This window comes from Mus musculus, chromosome 2 (assembly GCF_000001635.26).
Source record: "Mus musculus strain C57BL/6J chromosome 2, GRCm38.p6 C57BL/6J".
Taxonomy (NCBI): domain Eukaryota; kingdom Metazoa; phylum Chordata; class Mammalia; order Rodentia; family Muridae; genus Mus; species Mus musculus.
This window is the reverse complement of record NC_000068.7, coordinates 24,991,175-25,007,515: the sequence shown is the minus strand read 5'-3', so window position 1 is coordinate 25,007,515 and position 16,341 is coordinate 24,991,175. Positions and strand designations below refer to the sequence as shown.

Here is a 16,341-nt window from a genome sequence, read left to right as displayed (position 1 = left end):
AACTTGGGCCCCTAACTCAGGTGGGCATCCTCTGTTCAAGTATAGGCCAAGCTAGCCAGAAGAACAGGTGAGTTGCCTCCCCTTGGGACTCTACTCCCACAGTTTGGCTCCCAAAGACCCAATCCTGAATCTCCTTAAAAGCTCTCAGTGCTCTGGAGTGCAGCTCAGGAGTAGTGCTCCCTAGTTTATGTGGCCATTATTCCCCTTCACCTTTCAAACTAATAACGACAAAGAAAAAGAAAAAGGAAAAAGCCACCCACCCACACACCACACTCATGGTGAAGGACTGAGAGAGAAAGAGTCAGAGAGCCAGAAAAGTTTTGACACCCTTAACAGCTGGTACTGGCTAAGCCTTGAGTCCTCCCCAGTTTCTGAGGGAGTAAACTAGAGATGGTCCATGGCCTAGTATCACGCCCAGGTCCTCATCAAGGGTGAACAAGGTGCACATGGTGACTAGAAACAATTGGGTCACTATAACTGATGGCAGTCCATGTATCCACCAGCAATGTGGGTGACTGAAGGACTAAGGTCAATGTACTCAGAGAATGGACTATGGACAGTGATGATGGAGACCCAGTTCCAACCACAGACCACTATGTGAGTCAATCAACATGCTGAACATATGACAGTCACTCCAAAGAGCATACATGGCATGAATTACTTAGCATAGGGTCAAGTGAAATCAACCAGGGCATCTAGGGGTACAGCCTGGTACAGATGGGCCTATTTGGGGAGAAGAAGGCTGACCTGAGACATGCACAGTGGGCTTGAGGGCTGCTTACAGTTTGCATTCTGTCCATGTGCTGGTATGGTGGTTTGAATGAGAATGATGCCAGCAGTAGTGACCCACGCCAGCACTCGGGAGGCAGAACCAGGGGAATCTCTTGAGTTCGAGGCCAGCCTGGTCTACAGAGTGAGTTCCAGGACAGCCAGGGCTATACAGAGAAACCCTGTCTCGAAAAACCAAACACACACACACACACACACAAAGATAATGACTCTTGTATGTAGAATTAAGTCTTTAAACTGCTCTGACTTCTGGTGGGTGGTCTCAGACTTCACGCCATCTGTCCCAGATGCTCTGGATCTTGGGAGGGAAACACACACACACACACACACACACACACACACACACACTGCCTTTATATTTTAATATGCCTTAACTAGCTCAATGACTGGGTCACTGCTGAACCTCCATGTGACTAGCACACTCCCCTCCAATATTCTTGAGTTATTTCCTTCTAAAATCTATACTTTGTGCTCGCTTTGGCAGCACATATACTAAAATTGGAAAGATACAGAGAAGATTAGCATGGCCCCTGCGCAAGGATGACACGCAAATTTGTGAAGCATTCTATATATATATAAAAAAAATCTATACTTTATCTCTGCCATGACTGTGGAAATTCTTATAAAAGCATTTAATTGAAGCTGACTTATACTCCTGATTCTTCCATCGTTGGGTCTCTATCTCCCACAGCTGTCACGTTTACATCCTCTTCCTTCCTCCTGCCCTGGAGAGTCTCCTTCTCCCTGTCCTGCGTTTCCTTTCTGGGAATCCTCAAAGTCCCACCTCTGTCCCCCTGCCTAGCCATTGGCCGCTGGCTCTTTACTGAGCAGTCAGAAAAACCAACTGATGCCAGGAACCCCGTAGAGGACATGTGAATTCTCATTTAAGCATAAATTCAATCTTCAACATCTCACCCATTTTGTCCAATAAAAAAGCCTCTTTTCTCTCAGATATAAATTGAGCACAACCGTAACAATTATGTAAATTATAAAGTATGATATATAACTAATATCTAGTCCATCAATTATATATATTATTCCATATATATTATTACTATAGCATTATAGATAGATAGATAGATAGATAGATAGATAGAGATAGATAGATAGATTACTCTAACATTTATCTTAACTTAATGAGCTTACAATTCTATACCCGAATTATGTTTTGGTTTTTTTTTTTCTTTTTTCTTTTCTTTTTAAATATTTATTTATTTATTTATTTATTTATTATATGTAAGTACACTGTAGCTGTCCTTTGGTTTTTTTTTTTCTTTTTTCTTTTCTTTTTAAATATTTATTTATTTATTTATTATATGTAAGTACACTGTAGCTGTCCTGAGACACTCCAGAAGAGAGAGTCAGATCTCGTTATGGATGGTTGTGAGCCACCGTGTGGTTGCTGGGATTTGAACTCCTGACCTTCGGAAGAGCAGTCGGGTGCTTTGCCCCACTGAGCCATCTCACCAGCCCTATGTTTTGGTTTTAACTTGTATTATTATCTGAAAGCCATTCTTTCAAATCAACATCATCTTCCTCAATATAAATAACTTAACTTGATTATGAGACTATAACTAGTCTTCAACCCTGTCAGAAATCCAAGAACAAATTAAATACTACCTGAATATATAGGAAGCATAAAACATAGCTTCCAAAACTTAACGAGACAGCTGATACCTGGACAGTCCCCCATTACTCAAATCACTGAAGCATCTGTGTTTAGGCTTATATATGTGCATACTTGGTCCCCATTCAGGGGAACTGTTTGGGAAAGTATAAAGAATACATGTAGGGGCTGGAGAGATGGCTCAGCAGTTAAGAGCACTGGCTGCATGCTCTTCCAGAGGTCCTGAGTTCAATTCCCAGCAACCACATGGTGGCTCAGCCATCTACAATGAGATCTGACGCCCTCTTCTGGTGTGTCTGAAGACAGCTACAGTGTACTCACATACATAAATAAATCTTTAAAACAAAACAAAACAAAACAAAACAAAACAAAAAGAAATGACAAATGTAACCCAGCCCAGTGTGTGTGGTGTGTGTGTGTGTGTGTGTGTGGTGTGTGTGTGTGTGTGAAATGTGATAAGGTAAATGCCCTGACTAAGTGAATGCCTTAATTTTGACTGGATGAAATGTTACCATGGAACCCAAGCCTGGAGTGTGTGAATGAAGTTAATAAGGCCCAGTGTCAGATAAAGTAATGCTGAATGCCTGAGCTGAAAGAGACTTAAAAAACCCGATCTGGCAACTACAACTGGCCCAGATCCCCGGACCCGACAGAGACTTTCCAAGTTGAGACCGGCTCATCCCCTAATCCCCATAGCCAGCCCACTGATTCCAGACACCCCAACTCTGGACCAAAGCTCCAGTGGAGATCTGAAGCACAGTAGGAACCGTGTGGGCCTTGCCTTGCTTGTGCAGCCATCGGAGCCAGGCTAGGCATATGCCAGACCGGAGGTGAGGGAAGTAAGTGTGTGAATGAGATCCCATTTCACTTTCTATTTGTTTCATTGTTGTTTATAAATAAACACTAGTATAACCTGATCCTCTGAGTCACTGGCACCCTTTCTCTTCGCTCTTGGCTCCATCCCTAAACCTGACTCACAACAGAAGGATTAAGAGATGTAGCCTTGTTGGATTGGTTGTCACTAGGAGCAGGCTTTGAGATTTCAAAAGACTCACACCATTATGCCTCTTTTCTTCCTGTTTGTGGATCAGGATTTGAGGTCTCAGAGGCTGCTCCAGCATCCTGCTTGCCTGACAGTCGCTATGCTTCCCACTATGATGGTGATGGGCTTCTATCCTGCTGAGCCTCAAATAAACTCTTCCTTCTATAACTTGTCTTGGCCATGATGTTTTATCACAACAAAAGAAACTAATACATTTGGTTTTGTGGGTCTTCATAAAGGTGAACACAGGTGTTTTCCTAGCCTGTGCACAAACTCTTCATACTGTTTAAAAGCATGAGATGGGGCTAGGAATATGGCTATGTCAATAAAACACTTGCCTTAGAAGCACAAGGACCACCGGGCGTGGTGGCGCACGCCTTTAATCCCAGCACTCGGGAGGCAGAGGCAGGCGGATTTCTGAGTTCGAGGCCAGCCTGGTCTACAAAGTGAGTTCCAGGACAGCCAGGGCTACACAGAGAAACCCTGTCTTGAAAAACCAAAAAAAAAAAAAAAAAAAAAAAGGCTGGACACATGGCAGTATACACTTAGCATCCCAGTCCTTCAGGTTCACTGGTCAGCCAACCCGGCAGGCTTCAGGTCAGAGAGATCCCTGCCTTGAAGGAGGTGGCTGTGTTGCTGAGAATGACACCTAGAGTTGTTCTCTTAGCCTCTGTACATTGTGGTGATTTGAATGGCCGCCATTGGCTCACAGATTTGAAAGCTTGGTTATCAGAGAGTGCTGCTACTTGAGAGGGATTAGGAGGTGTGGCCTTGTTGGAGGATGAAGTTCCAAGTGCCCAGGTGATTGTAAAAGCCCACAGATGCACTGATTTAGGCCAAGGTTACACCTATAGATATGGATCCCCACTACTGGCAGGCCTGGATAAAGAAGAGGGCCATAGTGCAGGTCACAGATACCCCAGGAAGCATTAGAAGGATGTGTTACCCAAAATGGGAGAAAGAAAGAAGCAGGTTGAGTGGGGATCAGGAGTTGTCACTACCCCTTTCTGAGCCCACACACTTACATCTAGCTTCATCAGGGTAAGGAGGTCCTTTGTGGCAGCTCTGAAGATAGCATCTGTCTTCCCACAGGCCCCAGTCTCATCCCTGAAATTTTCTGAGTAGTGGAAGATGGCAGAGGGGGTCTCTGCGACAACACTTTTCTTGGACTTGGAAAGAACAAAGATACACATCATCAAAAGAGGTATGATGAGGAAAGAAGTGCATCTCCATGACCTACTGCTGATGCTGGGGATGTCAGCCTGGGCCACACCCACAGCACTAGTAAACAGGGCAACAGACACAGCACAGGGGACAAGAAGGAGAACATGGATGGATATACCTTGCTGGCCAAAGAGTTCCCAAGTTGCTCATCAGAGTGTGGCAAAATCCTGGCACGGTTGTATGCCATCCCCAGGTCTGAGGTGGCTCCCTCATGGCTTTCTACAAACAGAAAGAAGACTCAGTTTCCTGCTCAGCTGCTGGCCTGTATGCACGGGCACAGAAAGGGCAAGCGGCGCAAGCATCTCACAGCATAAACTTGTAGACAAGACTCAAATCTCTAGACATCAAGGTTGGATTGCTAACATTTTTGTTCAAATGTCATTAGTCCATTTGTATTTGGACATCTGAAGGTGGTACTACAAAAACCAAAGACGCACACCTTCAATCCCAGCACTTGGGGGGCAGAGGCAGGTGGATCTCGTGAGTTCATGGCTGCTCTGGTCTACAAATCTAGTTCCAGGACAGCCAGACTATACAAAGAAATCCTGTCTCAAAACAAAACAAGACAAAACCCAAAAAAACAAAAAGCCAAAAAGCTAAAAAGCAAAGATGTCTGTTTAGCTCATGGTTTCAGAGGCTGGGAGTCCAGGCCTATCTGGTGGTCAGCTTCTAGTGAAGTTCTGTCATGGTAAGTCAAAACAGCAGAAAGAAAAACAGTTACAAGCCGGGTGTGGTGGCACATGCCTTTAATCCCAGCACTTGGGAGGCAGAGGCAGGTGGATTTCTGAGTTCGAGGCCAGCCTGGTCTACAAAGTGAGTTCCAGGACAGCCAGGGCTACCCAGAGAAACCCTGTCTCGAAACCTCCCCCCCCCCAAAAAAAAGAAAAAGAAAAACAGTTACATGCACAAAGAGTCAAACAAATGTAGCCTTTTAAAAATGTTTTACCATATTTTATTTATTTATTTTGTGTGTATATTATTTGTGTGTGGAATTTAAACATTGTTTTAATTTTAAAAGAAACAGCTTTGCACAGGGAGGTAACTCAGTCAATTCAGTACTTACTTGCTACACAAGCATGAGGAACGAATTTATACCCAGCACACATATTAAAAGCCAGGCATTAGCCTGAATAGGCTAATCAGTAGTTCTTGTTCCAAGGGAACAAGCCGCCACTTCTGGCTCTGTGAGCGCTAGACACTCATGCAGCTCACTCACATACATGCAGTCATAACAATCATACACACAGGACAAAAATAAACGGGCTGGAGAGATGCTCAGTGCTTAAAGGGCTCTTGCTGCCTTTGAGGGGGACATGGGTTCAATTCCCAGCACTCACATGGCATCTCACAACTGTTTGCAAGTCCAGTTTCGGCGACCCAACACCTTCTTCTGACCTTTTCAGGTACCAGGCATACATGCACTGCACATTTATACATGCAGGCAAAACACGTATATAAATAAAATAAATATGAAAAAATTAAAAATAAACAAACAAGAAGTCCTTTTAAATAAATAAATGATCAAATGAAAGGTAGAAACAGGAAGCTCCTTGGCTCTCGCTCATTGGCCAGTCTGCCAACTTGGCAACCCCGACGTCCCAGTGAGAAACTCTGCCTCACGGCTCCTGAGGAGCGAGACCAGTGATTGTCCAGATAGTCTTTCAATCAGAAGGGAAAATTTAAGACTGTATTCACTGATTTAAAACAGTTCTAGGAGCTGGGGAAATGGTTTGCTACTACAAGCAAGTGCTGCTCTGTGCTTGCAGAATACAGTTCAGTTCCTAGCACCCACACTAGGTGGCTCACAGCTCCCTGTAACCCAAGGTTCAGGCAGACCTTATGTCTCTGACCTCCACAAACATCAACACCAACACTGCACATATACATATACATACAGATAACTTTGAAAAATAAAATGAAAATTAATCTTGAGAGCAGCTGTAAGTAATCACTGAGGTTGGTGTTAATCTGCAGAGACTGCCAGCAATAGCGGTGCTCAGTTTTAGAAACTTTAGAAAGTTTCATTGGAAAGGAGCCCAGGCTGGGGAGCCACAGGGTACTGACAGAAGCAGAGAAAGGTGCAAAGAGCACAGAGAGAAGCCACATGCAGTGTGACAGACAGCATGTGTCCAGGTGGCAGGCAGGCCACCAACACCTGCAACCTGAGTAAGTTAGGAGGTTAGAGTCAGAAGGTCAAGCTGGGCTACACAAGAAGAACCTGCTGAGGGAGGGGGGGTACTGGAGGGGAGGAGGAGGAGGGAGAGGGGGAAGGGAGGGAGGGAGGGGAGGGGGAGGGGGAGGGAGGGAGGGAGGGAGAGGGGAATAGGGGGAGAGGAGGAGAGAGAGAAGGAGGGAGGGAGGGAGGGAGGGGAAGAGGAGAGAGAGAGAGAGAGAGAGAGAGAGAGAGAGAGAGAGAGAGAGAGAGAGAAAATATGTGCTATAACCTTTTCCATACCAAAGGAACTCAGCTGTAAGAAGCTTGGGAGGTGTACACATGGATAAAGTACTTGCTATGCAAACATTAGGGCCTGAATTCAGAGCTCTAGCAGCCATCTAAAAGCGCACAGCTGTGATAGCACATGTGCGTAATCCCAGTGCTGGGAGACAGTCAGGCAGATTCCTGGTACCCACTGGCTATCTTTGGTACAGAATGAGACCCCACCCCCATCTCATGAAAAAAAAAAAACAAAAGCTAACGTGAAAAACTAACAGATTCAGAACATGATACCTAATGAAGGTGGCACTTTTTTAAAGAGCCAGAGACTGTTCCATTAATGATATTGAGTAGACTATCATATAGAGTTATGCATGGTAAATTTCACTGTTTTATGCTGAAAAAAATGAATAACAGAGGAATGAAAGACCTCAGTATAGAAACTAACAAAAACTATCTAGGATACATATATGAGCAAGAAGTGTTTGCCTGCCTGCCTGCCTTTCTGTCTTATTCTTCCTTCCTTCCTTCCTCCCTTCCTCTCTCCCTCCCTCCTTTTTTCTCTCTCTCCTCCCTTTCTACTTTCCCTCTTTTCTGACTACCTTTCTTTCTTTCAAGACAGGGTTTCACTATGTAGACCTGACTGGCCTTGAATTCAGAGATCCCTGCCTCTGTCTCCTGTATGTTGACATTAAAGATACATGCCACTATACCCAGCTAAATGTGGTTTGGGGGACAGATTCTTTTTTTTTAAAGATTTACTTATTATTATATCTAAGTACACTGTAGCTGTCTTCAGACACTCCAGAAGAGGGCGTCAGATCTCATTACAGACTGTTGTGAGCTACCATGTGGTTGCTAGGATTTGAACTCAGGACTTTGGAAGAGCAGTCGGAGCTTTTACCCGCTGAGCCATCTCACCAGGCCCTTGGGGACATACTCTTATTCTGTGGTCCAGGTTGGTCTTAAACTCATGGCAATTCTCTTGCCTCAGCCTCGCAAGTGCTGGGATTAGAAGCATGAGTCCCTGAGCACAGCAAATGATGTTTTTAGTAGAGGAACGTTGTCCTGATAATGAAAAGGCCCTGGGCCGAGTTTCTGATAGATGGAGACAGGAGAAAATATTTGCAACAATTGAGGTTAAAGAGACTGGGACAAGGAGATTGTGAGTTTGAGGCCAGCATGTAAGTACGTTGTAAGACCTCAAAACAAAACAAAAACAAAAACAAAAATGCGCCAGAAACCAGGCAGAACACAATGGCCATCAAGCAGGTTGAAAAAGAGAAAATCTGACACCCTTTACATGAAGCAGGCTGTCATAAAGCCACCAGTTACCCATGAATAGGTATGGTAGGTCCAGGGCTTAGCAGAAGAGGGATCACGTACAGGGCTGGTAGACGGAGGCCGGGTGCAGAGTTCACTAGAACATACAAAGCAGCAAGACTGCCCCCAATGACTCAGGCTCAGGCAGAGGAGTGCCTCAGTCACAGGCTCTTGTCCCATCATAAATGGTACCAAGTTCAAGACACATACCTCTGTGGTCAGGACAAGCTGACACTGGGGGACAGGACACCTTAACTCATCTAATGGCATACAGAACCTGTTGTTAGAGCCAAGCTGCAGCAATAGGAGACCTTTACCTTGGAAGGCAGAAGTGTTAGAGCCACTTCCCTGGGACTGTCTGAGCTCATCCACCTCCCCATGGTTAGAAGGCAGAGGCACTGAGCAGCTCCTCTTCAGCAGAGGCCCAGAGACTGTCACACAGCTGCTCCCATGATCTGGGGGAGATAGGAACGAGTTACTCTAGCTCTGTCTGGTTCCAAAGAACAGAGTCCCCACAAACAGCATATGACCAAGGCCAAGTACCCTGTGAACCTGCAGATAACTTACCCTCATACAGGGACTTCAAGCAATCTTACTATTAGCACTTGCCAGGGGAGTAACCAAAGAATGTTAGCCTCAGGCTGGCCCTCCAACCTTGCCTCCCTCTTGGCCATTGTTCTCTATGGGACTCCTGAACTGACTACCCCTCCAATCACCCATATGTTCTGAAGCAGAGGAACCTGCCAGTTGCCCCCTTTTCCATGGCCTTCCTCTGTAGAGATGACCATTAGCACATGTGTGACAAAACTTGGTTTGAATGTTCCATCTGAGCTTCATAGCACCCCGGCCTAGCCTACCACATTGGACACTGTGTGCTACTGTCTGCTTCCAAAGAGATCTACAGACCTCCTCACTCCAATCTCTGTGAAGACAACACTGGAGAGCTGCCCTCAACCAACTGTCTTCAAGAGGACAAGACTCGAGGTTCCATCCCTTAAGCTGACCAAAATTTCAGAGAGAAAAGCACTACTCAGGAAATAGATTTAAATGACATCTATTTTAAAGTACATTTCTGGGGAAAACCAGATCAACCAGGGATGTGTTTCAAGGTCACTCAAGCCCAAAGCCTTGTCTTAGACAGGACCCAATGGACAGTTGCAGTCTACCTCATACCGTAGGTTGCTTCACTTCACCTCATAAACTGTTTTTAGTCACCTGGAATCCATAGACTATTATGGACTATTAAGACACTGAAGGTATATCTACTTTCAAACTAGCTTTGTGATAATAATCTAGCGTAGGCGATATATGTTGCTTAAGTATGCCTGGGCAATTCATCCCCCTTGCTCTTAAGAACTAGGAGTGGTGCAATGTGGATCAGAAGATAAAATTGAGAACTTGCTCTCCTGAACAGCATACTGTGGAACAAACCACTTGCTGAGAAGTACCAAAAGACAGAGGTGAGATTCTTGGACACGTGCAACATGGCTCAGGGTATGGGAGGTTGACTGAGGGAAGCTTCAGGGGGCTAGGAACGGATAAGAAAATCCTAGACCAAGAAATCTGGGCATATATAAAGGGAACTAAGGGTAGGTAAGAATTGTAACCATGGGAGGAGCCTGTGAGGAAGCCTCAGGTCAGAAAAACCTGGGGCCACGTAATAAGCCCTAGGAACAAGTGAGGAGACCTGGACCTTGGAGTGAGAAGGCTCGGAACTGAGCAGTACCTGAGCTGCTGAACTCCGAGGGCCGTAGGGACCTCTCAAGCTGCTCCTCTGGACCATATGACATCTGTCTCTTGGCTCGTCCAGCCACACTTGCTACTGACAAGAGAGGGATGGCCTGGCTCTCCTGGAGGATGAGAAGAACATTAGATCTGCTCGAGGAATTCCCCGGGTTCCTTATTAGCATGCTATCAGAAAAAGCCAAGCACTCGGAATCCAGGCAGCTCAGAGAGGACAAACTGGTTAAGGTTCCATGTGTTCTTCTCTTAGGTTCTGCCTAACTCTTCATACAGCCACAGTAACAGCCCATGCAGTCAGAAACCTCAACTCATTCTTAGCAGGGAAATCATGTAACATGAAAAAATAGTCCCTAAAATGCCAGCAACTTTGCATGACAAACTCTAAAAGATCACCCAAACTAGAGAAACCATCCTAGGTACTCACGGGTACCAAGCACTTCTTACCAACTCGAAGGAGTTCTGTCGGGGCTTCACTTGTGTGTTTCACAGTAACTTCCTCTGCTCTTGCTTTAGGTACCGGAACAGAGCAGTAAATGAAGCCACTGGCTCTGCTCCTACTAAGCCCTTCTAGATGAGAACCAGTTTTGCCCCATTTCACAGGCTATGACTGGCTGCAATTTTACCAGGAGGTACAAAATCAGAGATTCAAGGCCTTGGCACATTGGCAATGCCCCAACCCTTCCAAGTCATAGCTTAGTAATAGCTCAGCTCAGTGCTAAGTCAAGGGCAGACACAGACAGAGCCAAGGACAAGAGGACAAGGCAAGAGGGACATGTGGAAAGGACTGATGACCCAGCCCACAGTCTCAGTACCTGGGGGACCAGATTCATCCAGAATTATGGCCTTAAGGACATACTGGCAGGCAACAAAGCAGGCTAATCTCTCGTTTGACAACTACGAGCTCCAAATCCTGTCTGTAGAGTCGGCCAGTGCACCAGTGTACAAATACAAGAACATAAAGCCAGCCCACCACCACTTCACAAAGTCTAGTCCCACAACTAGGACCATTTGCAGGCTGTGCTGACCGGCACAGTCAGGTGCTCTGGTGAGAGATCTATTATCCTGACAGTGGGCTATGCTAGAGGCCTGAACTCACAGGGTTGAAGAGCTCTGTAGTCAGCCCCAGGTAGTTGTGCAGAGCCAGGAAAGTCACCCGCTGCAGCCGGACCATGATGATCTGCAAGAGACACTGAGGTGTAAGACATCTCGGCTGGGCTCCAGCAGCGCCACATGGACTACCTGCTGAGACCCACAGCACAGGCCACAGGCCACAGCTCACCCTTTTCAGGGCCCAACAACCACTTGTGGAGCAGGGGGCTAACATGAGGAACAATGTGGGACACATAGGAATTAAGTAGTGTTTTCAATTTTCTATAAATCTAAACTTAAAATGAAATATTTAGTAAGAAATTTAAAGATCTCTCTTGGGAGAATGTGAGGTCTAAAGGCATCTGTAGAGTTTTTCATATTAATGTGACTGTGTGTGTATGCACATGTATATGTGTGTGTGTGTGTGTGTGTGTGTGTGTGTGTGTGTGTGTGTGTGTGTGTGTATGTGTGTGTGTGTGTGTGAACAAGAGACAGATGTATGCACATGCACATGGCTCCTTAGGAGTCAGCCACTATGTTTGTTTTATGACAGGGTCTCTCAGTGGGACCTGGAATTCACCATTACATTAGGCTAGAAGGCCAACAAGCTTTGCTGGAAACATGGACTCAGCTTTTTTACAATTTTTTAAAAATAGTACTCCGTAGAATCCACATGCGCAGCAGTAAATCCTGCCAGCAAAGCCCGTTCCGCATCCTCTGACTCACCCACGATGCTGATGCTGACTGTGTTCAGTCCTCATGGGGTCCATGCCAGTGTGCAGCTCCAGTGCCTGAGATGCCCGTGGCACACAACAAAGCCAGTCTAAAAGAGACTTACCTGCACAACCCTGACCAGAGTTTCAGGGTATTTCTCAAACACTCCTTGAAAAGCTGCTGCAGGAAGCCAGAGCACGGTGGACGAGACAGCGGCACGGGCAGAAACTGTTTTGTATGGTGCAGTGTGACCCTGTAACAATGACTCTGTTAGTCCTTCATGAAGGACCCAGAAAGATCCTGGGGAATTTCCACAACCCATAGAGGCTTCTGGAGGCCCTGCCTGGCTTCTACTCACATAGCTGTGACCTTACCAGGCATGCTATGGACACTGGTAATTTTAATAAAAACTAAAATTTGTCACAGCAAAACATAGCGAAGGAGCCGGGCGTTGGTGGCGCACACCTTTAATCCCAGCACTTGGGAGGCAGAGGCAGGCGGATTTCTGAGTTCGAGGCCAGTCTGGTCTACAGAGTAAGTTCCAGGACAGCCAGGGCTACACAGAGAAACCCTGTCTCGAAAACAAAACAAAAACAAACAAACAAACAAAACATAGCAAAGGTTCGGCTGACAGGAGTTGCAGGTGAGGCCTACTGACCCGCATGTTTACAGGGTAATGCTTTTACATGCTCTCCCCTGAGAGTCACAGGCCTGGCTCTTCAACATCCAACCCTGGCTATAAACTCTTGCCAAAAGGATACAAAAGACCCAACACATGTATAGGCTTTCTGAAAAGGTCACAGACAGCAGACACCATTACCATCAAATAGCCAGCAAGAGTTGTCATACACTCACTAGAGCCACCATGCATGTTCCAGTATTCCCAAGGAGGGGCTGTGTTGCTTCCAGAATACAGCAAACATAAAGATGCTATAATGAACACATATAGGTTTCTATGTTCCTATTTCTTGCTAAATATCGGCGGGGGGGGGGGGGTCCCTAGGTCACACAGTATCTGCATCCTTAACTCTAAAAATCAAAACAAAGCCAAACAAAATTTCTACCAAGAGTCCAGTCTCAAAATGGAGAGCCATGATCCACAGGAAGCAGAGCAGTTGAGGAAGCTGTCCATTGCTGGTCTGAGCTCTGAGCAGCTGAGGAAGCTGTTTATTGGTGGTCTGAGCTCTGAGCAGCTGAGGAAGCTGTCCATTGCTGGTCTGAGCTTTGAAACCACAGATGGTAGCTTAAGAGAACATTCTGAGAAATGGGGCACACTCACAGACTGTGTGGTAATGAGCGATCCCCACACAAAACGTTCCAGAGGCTTTGGTTTTGTGACCTACTCTTGTGTTGAAGAGGTGGCTGCTGCACTGTGTGCTCGGCCACACACGGGTGATGGGCGTGTGGTGGAACCAACGAGAGCTGTTTCTAGGGAGGATTCTGTAAAGCCTGGCACCCATTTAACGGTGAAGAAAATTTTTGTTGGTGGTATTAAAGAGGATACGGAAGAACATAACCTGAGAGACTGCTTTGAAAAGTGTGGCAAGACTGAACCAGAGGTTATGGAAGACAGGCAGAGTGGGAAAAAGAGAGGATTTGCTTTTGTAACTTGTGATGATCGTGACACAGTTGACAAAACTGTTGTTCAGAAATACCACATGATTGATGGGCATAATTGTGAAGTGAACAAGGCCCTTTCTAAACAAGAGATGCAGTCTGCTGGATCACAGAGAGGTCGTGGAGGTGGATCTGGCAGCTTTATGGGTCGTGGAGGAAACTTTGGTGGTGGAGGTGGTGGCAACGGAGGTAGTTATAGAGATGGTGATGGTGGATATAATGGATTTGGAGGTGATGGTGGCAACTATGGTGGTGGTCCTGGTTACAGTAGTAGAGGAGGTTATGGAGGTGGTGGACCAGGATATGGAAACTAAGGTGGTGGATATGGTGGTGGAGGAGGGGGATATGATGGTTACAATGAAGGAGGAAATTTTGGTGGCAGTAACTATGGTGGTGGTGGAAACTATAATGATTTTGGAAATTATAGTGGACAGCAACAATCAAATTATGGACCCATGAAGGGGGGCAGTTTTGGTGGAAGAAGCTCAGGCAGTCCCTATGGTGATGGCTATGGGTCTGGAGGTGGAAGTGGTGGATATGGTAGCAGAAGGTTTTAAAATAAAACAGAAACGACTACAGTTCTTAGCAGGAGAGAGAGCGAGGAGTTGTCAGGAAAGCTGCAGGTTACTTTGAGACAGTCGTCCCAAATGCATTAGAGGAACTGTAAAAATCTGCCACAGAAGGAACGATGATCCATAGTCAGAAAAGTTACTGCAGCTTAAACAGGAAACCCTTCTTGTTCAGGACTGTCATAGCCACAGTTTGCAAAAAGTGCAGCTATTGATTAATGCAATGTAGTGTCAATTAGATGTACATTCCTGAGGTCTTTTATCTGTTGTAGCTTTGTCTTTTTCTTTTTCTTCTCATTACATCAGGTATATTGCCCTGTAAATTGTGGTCATGGTACCAGGAATAAAAAATTAAGGAATTTTTAACTTTTCAATATTTGTGTTGTTCAGTTTTTCTACATTTTAGTACAGAAACTTTAACCAAATGCAGTTTCGAAGGTGTTTCCTTGTGAGTTAACACGTGAAGAAGATCATTGTTAATTACTATTTTGTATGAATTTTGCTAAAGTTAACTGTAAAGAAACACCTACTGACTTGCAGTTTAAGGGGAATCTATTCTCCCCATTTCCAAAACAATGATGAATGGGCGCTGACATGTGGAGAGAATAGATATTTGTATGTTTGCAATGTGTGTTTTAGATAATTAGAATTGGGAAATAAAAAATAGCATATTTGTGAAAAAAAATTTTTCTACCAAAATCAAAAAACCAAAAAAAAAAAAAAAAAAAAAAATTTCTACCAAACAAAAAACAAAACCCACACCAAATTATCTTCCACAGTGGCTGCACCACTTTGAATTCCCACCAGTAGTGAGTGTGACTTCCTTGCTACAGTGTGTCCTCACAGTACTTACTACTGTCAGAATTACAGAGTTCAGCGGGTTGTGGCCTCTAGTGCTTAGAGACCTTTAGAAGTTCCTGAATAAATGAAATACCTCATGGCAGATTAAGGAAGGCTGAAGAGACTGGGTGTGGTGGTGAATGCCTTTAATCCCAGCACTTAAGAGGCAGAGGCAGAGGCAGGTGGAAGAGTTTGAGACCAGTCTGGTCTACAGAGCAAGTTCCAGGACAGCCAGGGCTACACAGAGAAACCCTGTCTAACTTGCCATTTTGTGCTGTTACTAATGGTATAAGGAAACTTTCTCATGTGTTGTTACTAAGAAACTTTCTCATGTTCTAAATTGTAGATTCTGTTATGTTCACGCTTTGGTGTTCTTAGAAACCAATCACAACAGAAGTCAGTTAGAACTGCTTTGTATAGTTAGCTACAATAAGCTTGGAACAGAACCATCTAGCACTTCCTGCTCTTATGTGTAAGATTTTATGGTGTTTGCTTTTATAAGCTGCCCCTGGGATGGACTCTAACATGATGAGAAAGACACCTGTACCAATGTAAGAGGCCATTTGGAATATGACTTCCATTTTGAGTAGGAGTTGAGCAAAGTTTAAGTTCCCGAGACCTCTATGGGAACTAACTGAACAAGTGTAACTGACACCCTGGCTGGCAAGTTAAGACATGAATTTTAGACAAGGCACGTCCCCTGCCATAGTTGAATACCCCAACCAATGGAAACAGGATAAATGCACAATAGAGGCATGTTCTTAAGGAAATCCCCTATCCCTAAATCCTGATTGGAGCCGGGCGGTGGTGGCGCACGCCTTTAATCCTAGCACTCCGGAGGCAGAGGCAGGCGGATTTCTGATTTCAAGGACAGCCTGGTCTACAAAGTGAGTTCCAGGACAGCCAGGGCTACACAGAGAAACCCTGACTTGAAAAAAAAAAACAAAACAAAAACCTTGTTTCTTGTCAAGGACTGTGTCACAACAGGGAGTAAAGTAACTATGGTACAGCTGTTTGTCAGAGAAGGGTGCTCCATGCTCCTATACATAAGCCAGATAAACTCAATGGTTCAATAAGCCACACGGGTAGAATATTTACTTTGGTCCATGATTGGTACCCTATCTGAGCTAATAAGATGTCTGGTCATGCCTCCCCACAGAGTCCCTAGGACATTATAACTGTCTTACTGGTGTGAGTGACCTTGGAGGTCTTCTCTAGAAGGATATGTTGTTAGCTGTCGTATTAGAATATCAAACTGGATAGGGTCCACACCATGCCATGTGCTTGTGCGCTGTGGGTTCTAATCCTTTCATTTCCAAAGCCTCAGGCC

General features: G+C 45.2%; 1 protein-coding gene, 1 non-coding gene and 1 pseudogene across 20 annotated transcripts in view; 2 read left to right on the top strand and 1 right to left on the bottom strand.

The window, feature by feature from the left end:
- Pnpla7 (patatin-like phospholipase domain containing 7) overlaps window positions 1–16,341 on the bottom strand; it is a 78,083-nt gene that overhangs the window by 46,557 nt on the left and 15,185 nt on the right. For 18 of the 19 annotated variants that reach the window (XR_001782552.2, XR_001782553.2, XM_006498017.4 and 15 more), the window contains 6 exons: window positions 12,110–12,238; window positions 11,279–11,359; window positions 10,166–10,289; window positions 8,757–8,894; window positions 4,801–4,901; window positions 4,484–4,627 (listed from right to left, as the gene is read on the bottom strand). Coding sequence is in view for 17 of the 19 variants with exons in the window: in XM_006498017.4 (XP_006498080.1) it covers window positions 4,484–4,627; window positions 4,801–4,901; window positions 8,757–8,894; window positions 10,166–10,289; window positions 11,279–11,359; window positions 12,110–12,238 (717 nt within the window). In the remaining 2 variants the exon portion in view is untranslated. Of the gene's footprint in view, window positions 1–4,483; window positions 4,902–8,756; window positions 8,895–10,165; window positions 10,290–11,278; window positions 11,360–12,109; window positions 12,239–16,341 lie in introns of all 19 variants that reach the window. The other variant, XM_030250977.1, reaches the window with a different exon arrangement.
- Gm25518 lies at window positions 1,258–1,364 on the top strand. The gene has a single exon (XR_003954260.1). It is a non-coding gene; the product is annotated as a U6 spliceosomal RNA (small nuclear RNA).
- Gm13369 lies at window positions 13,263–14,828 on the top strand (annotated as a pseudogene).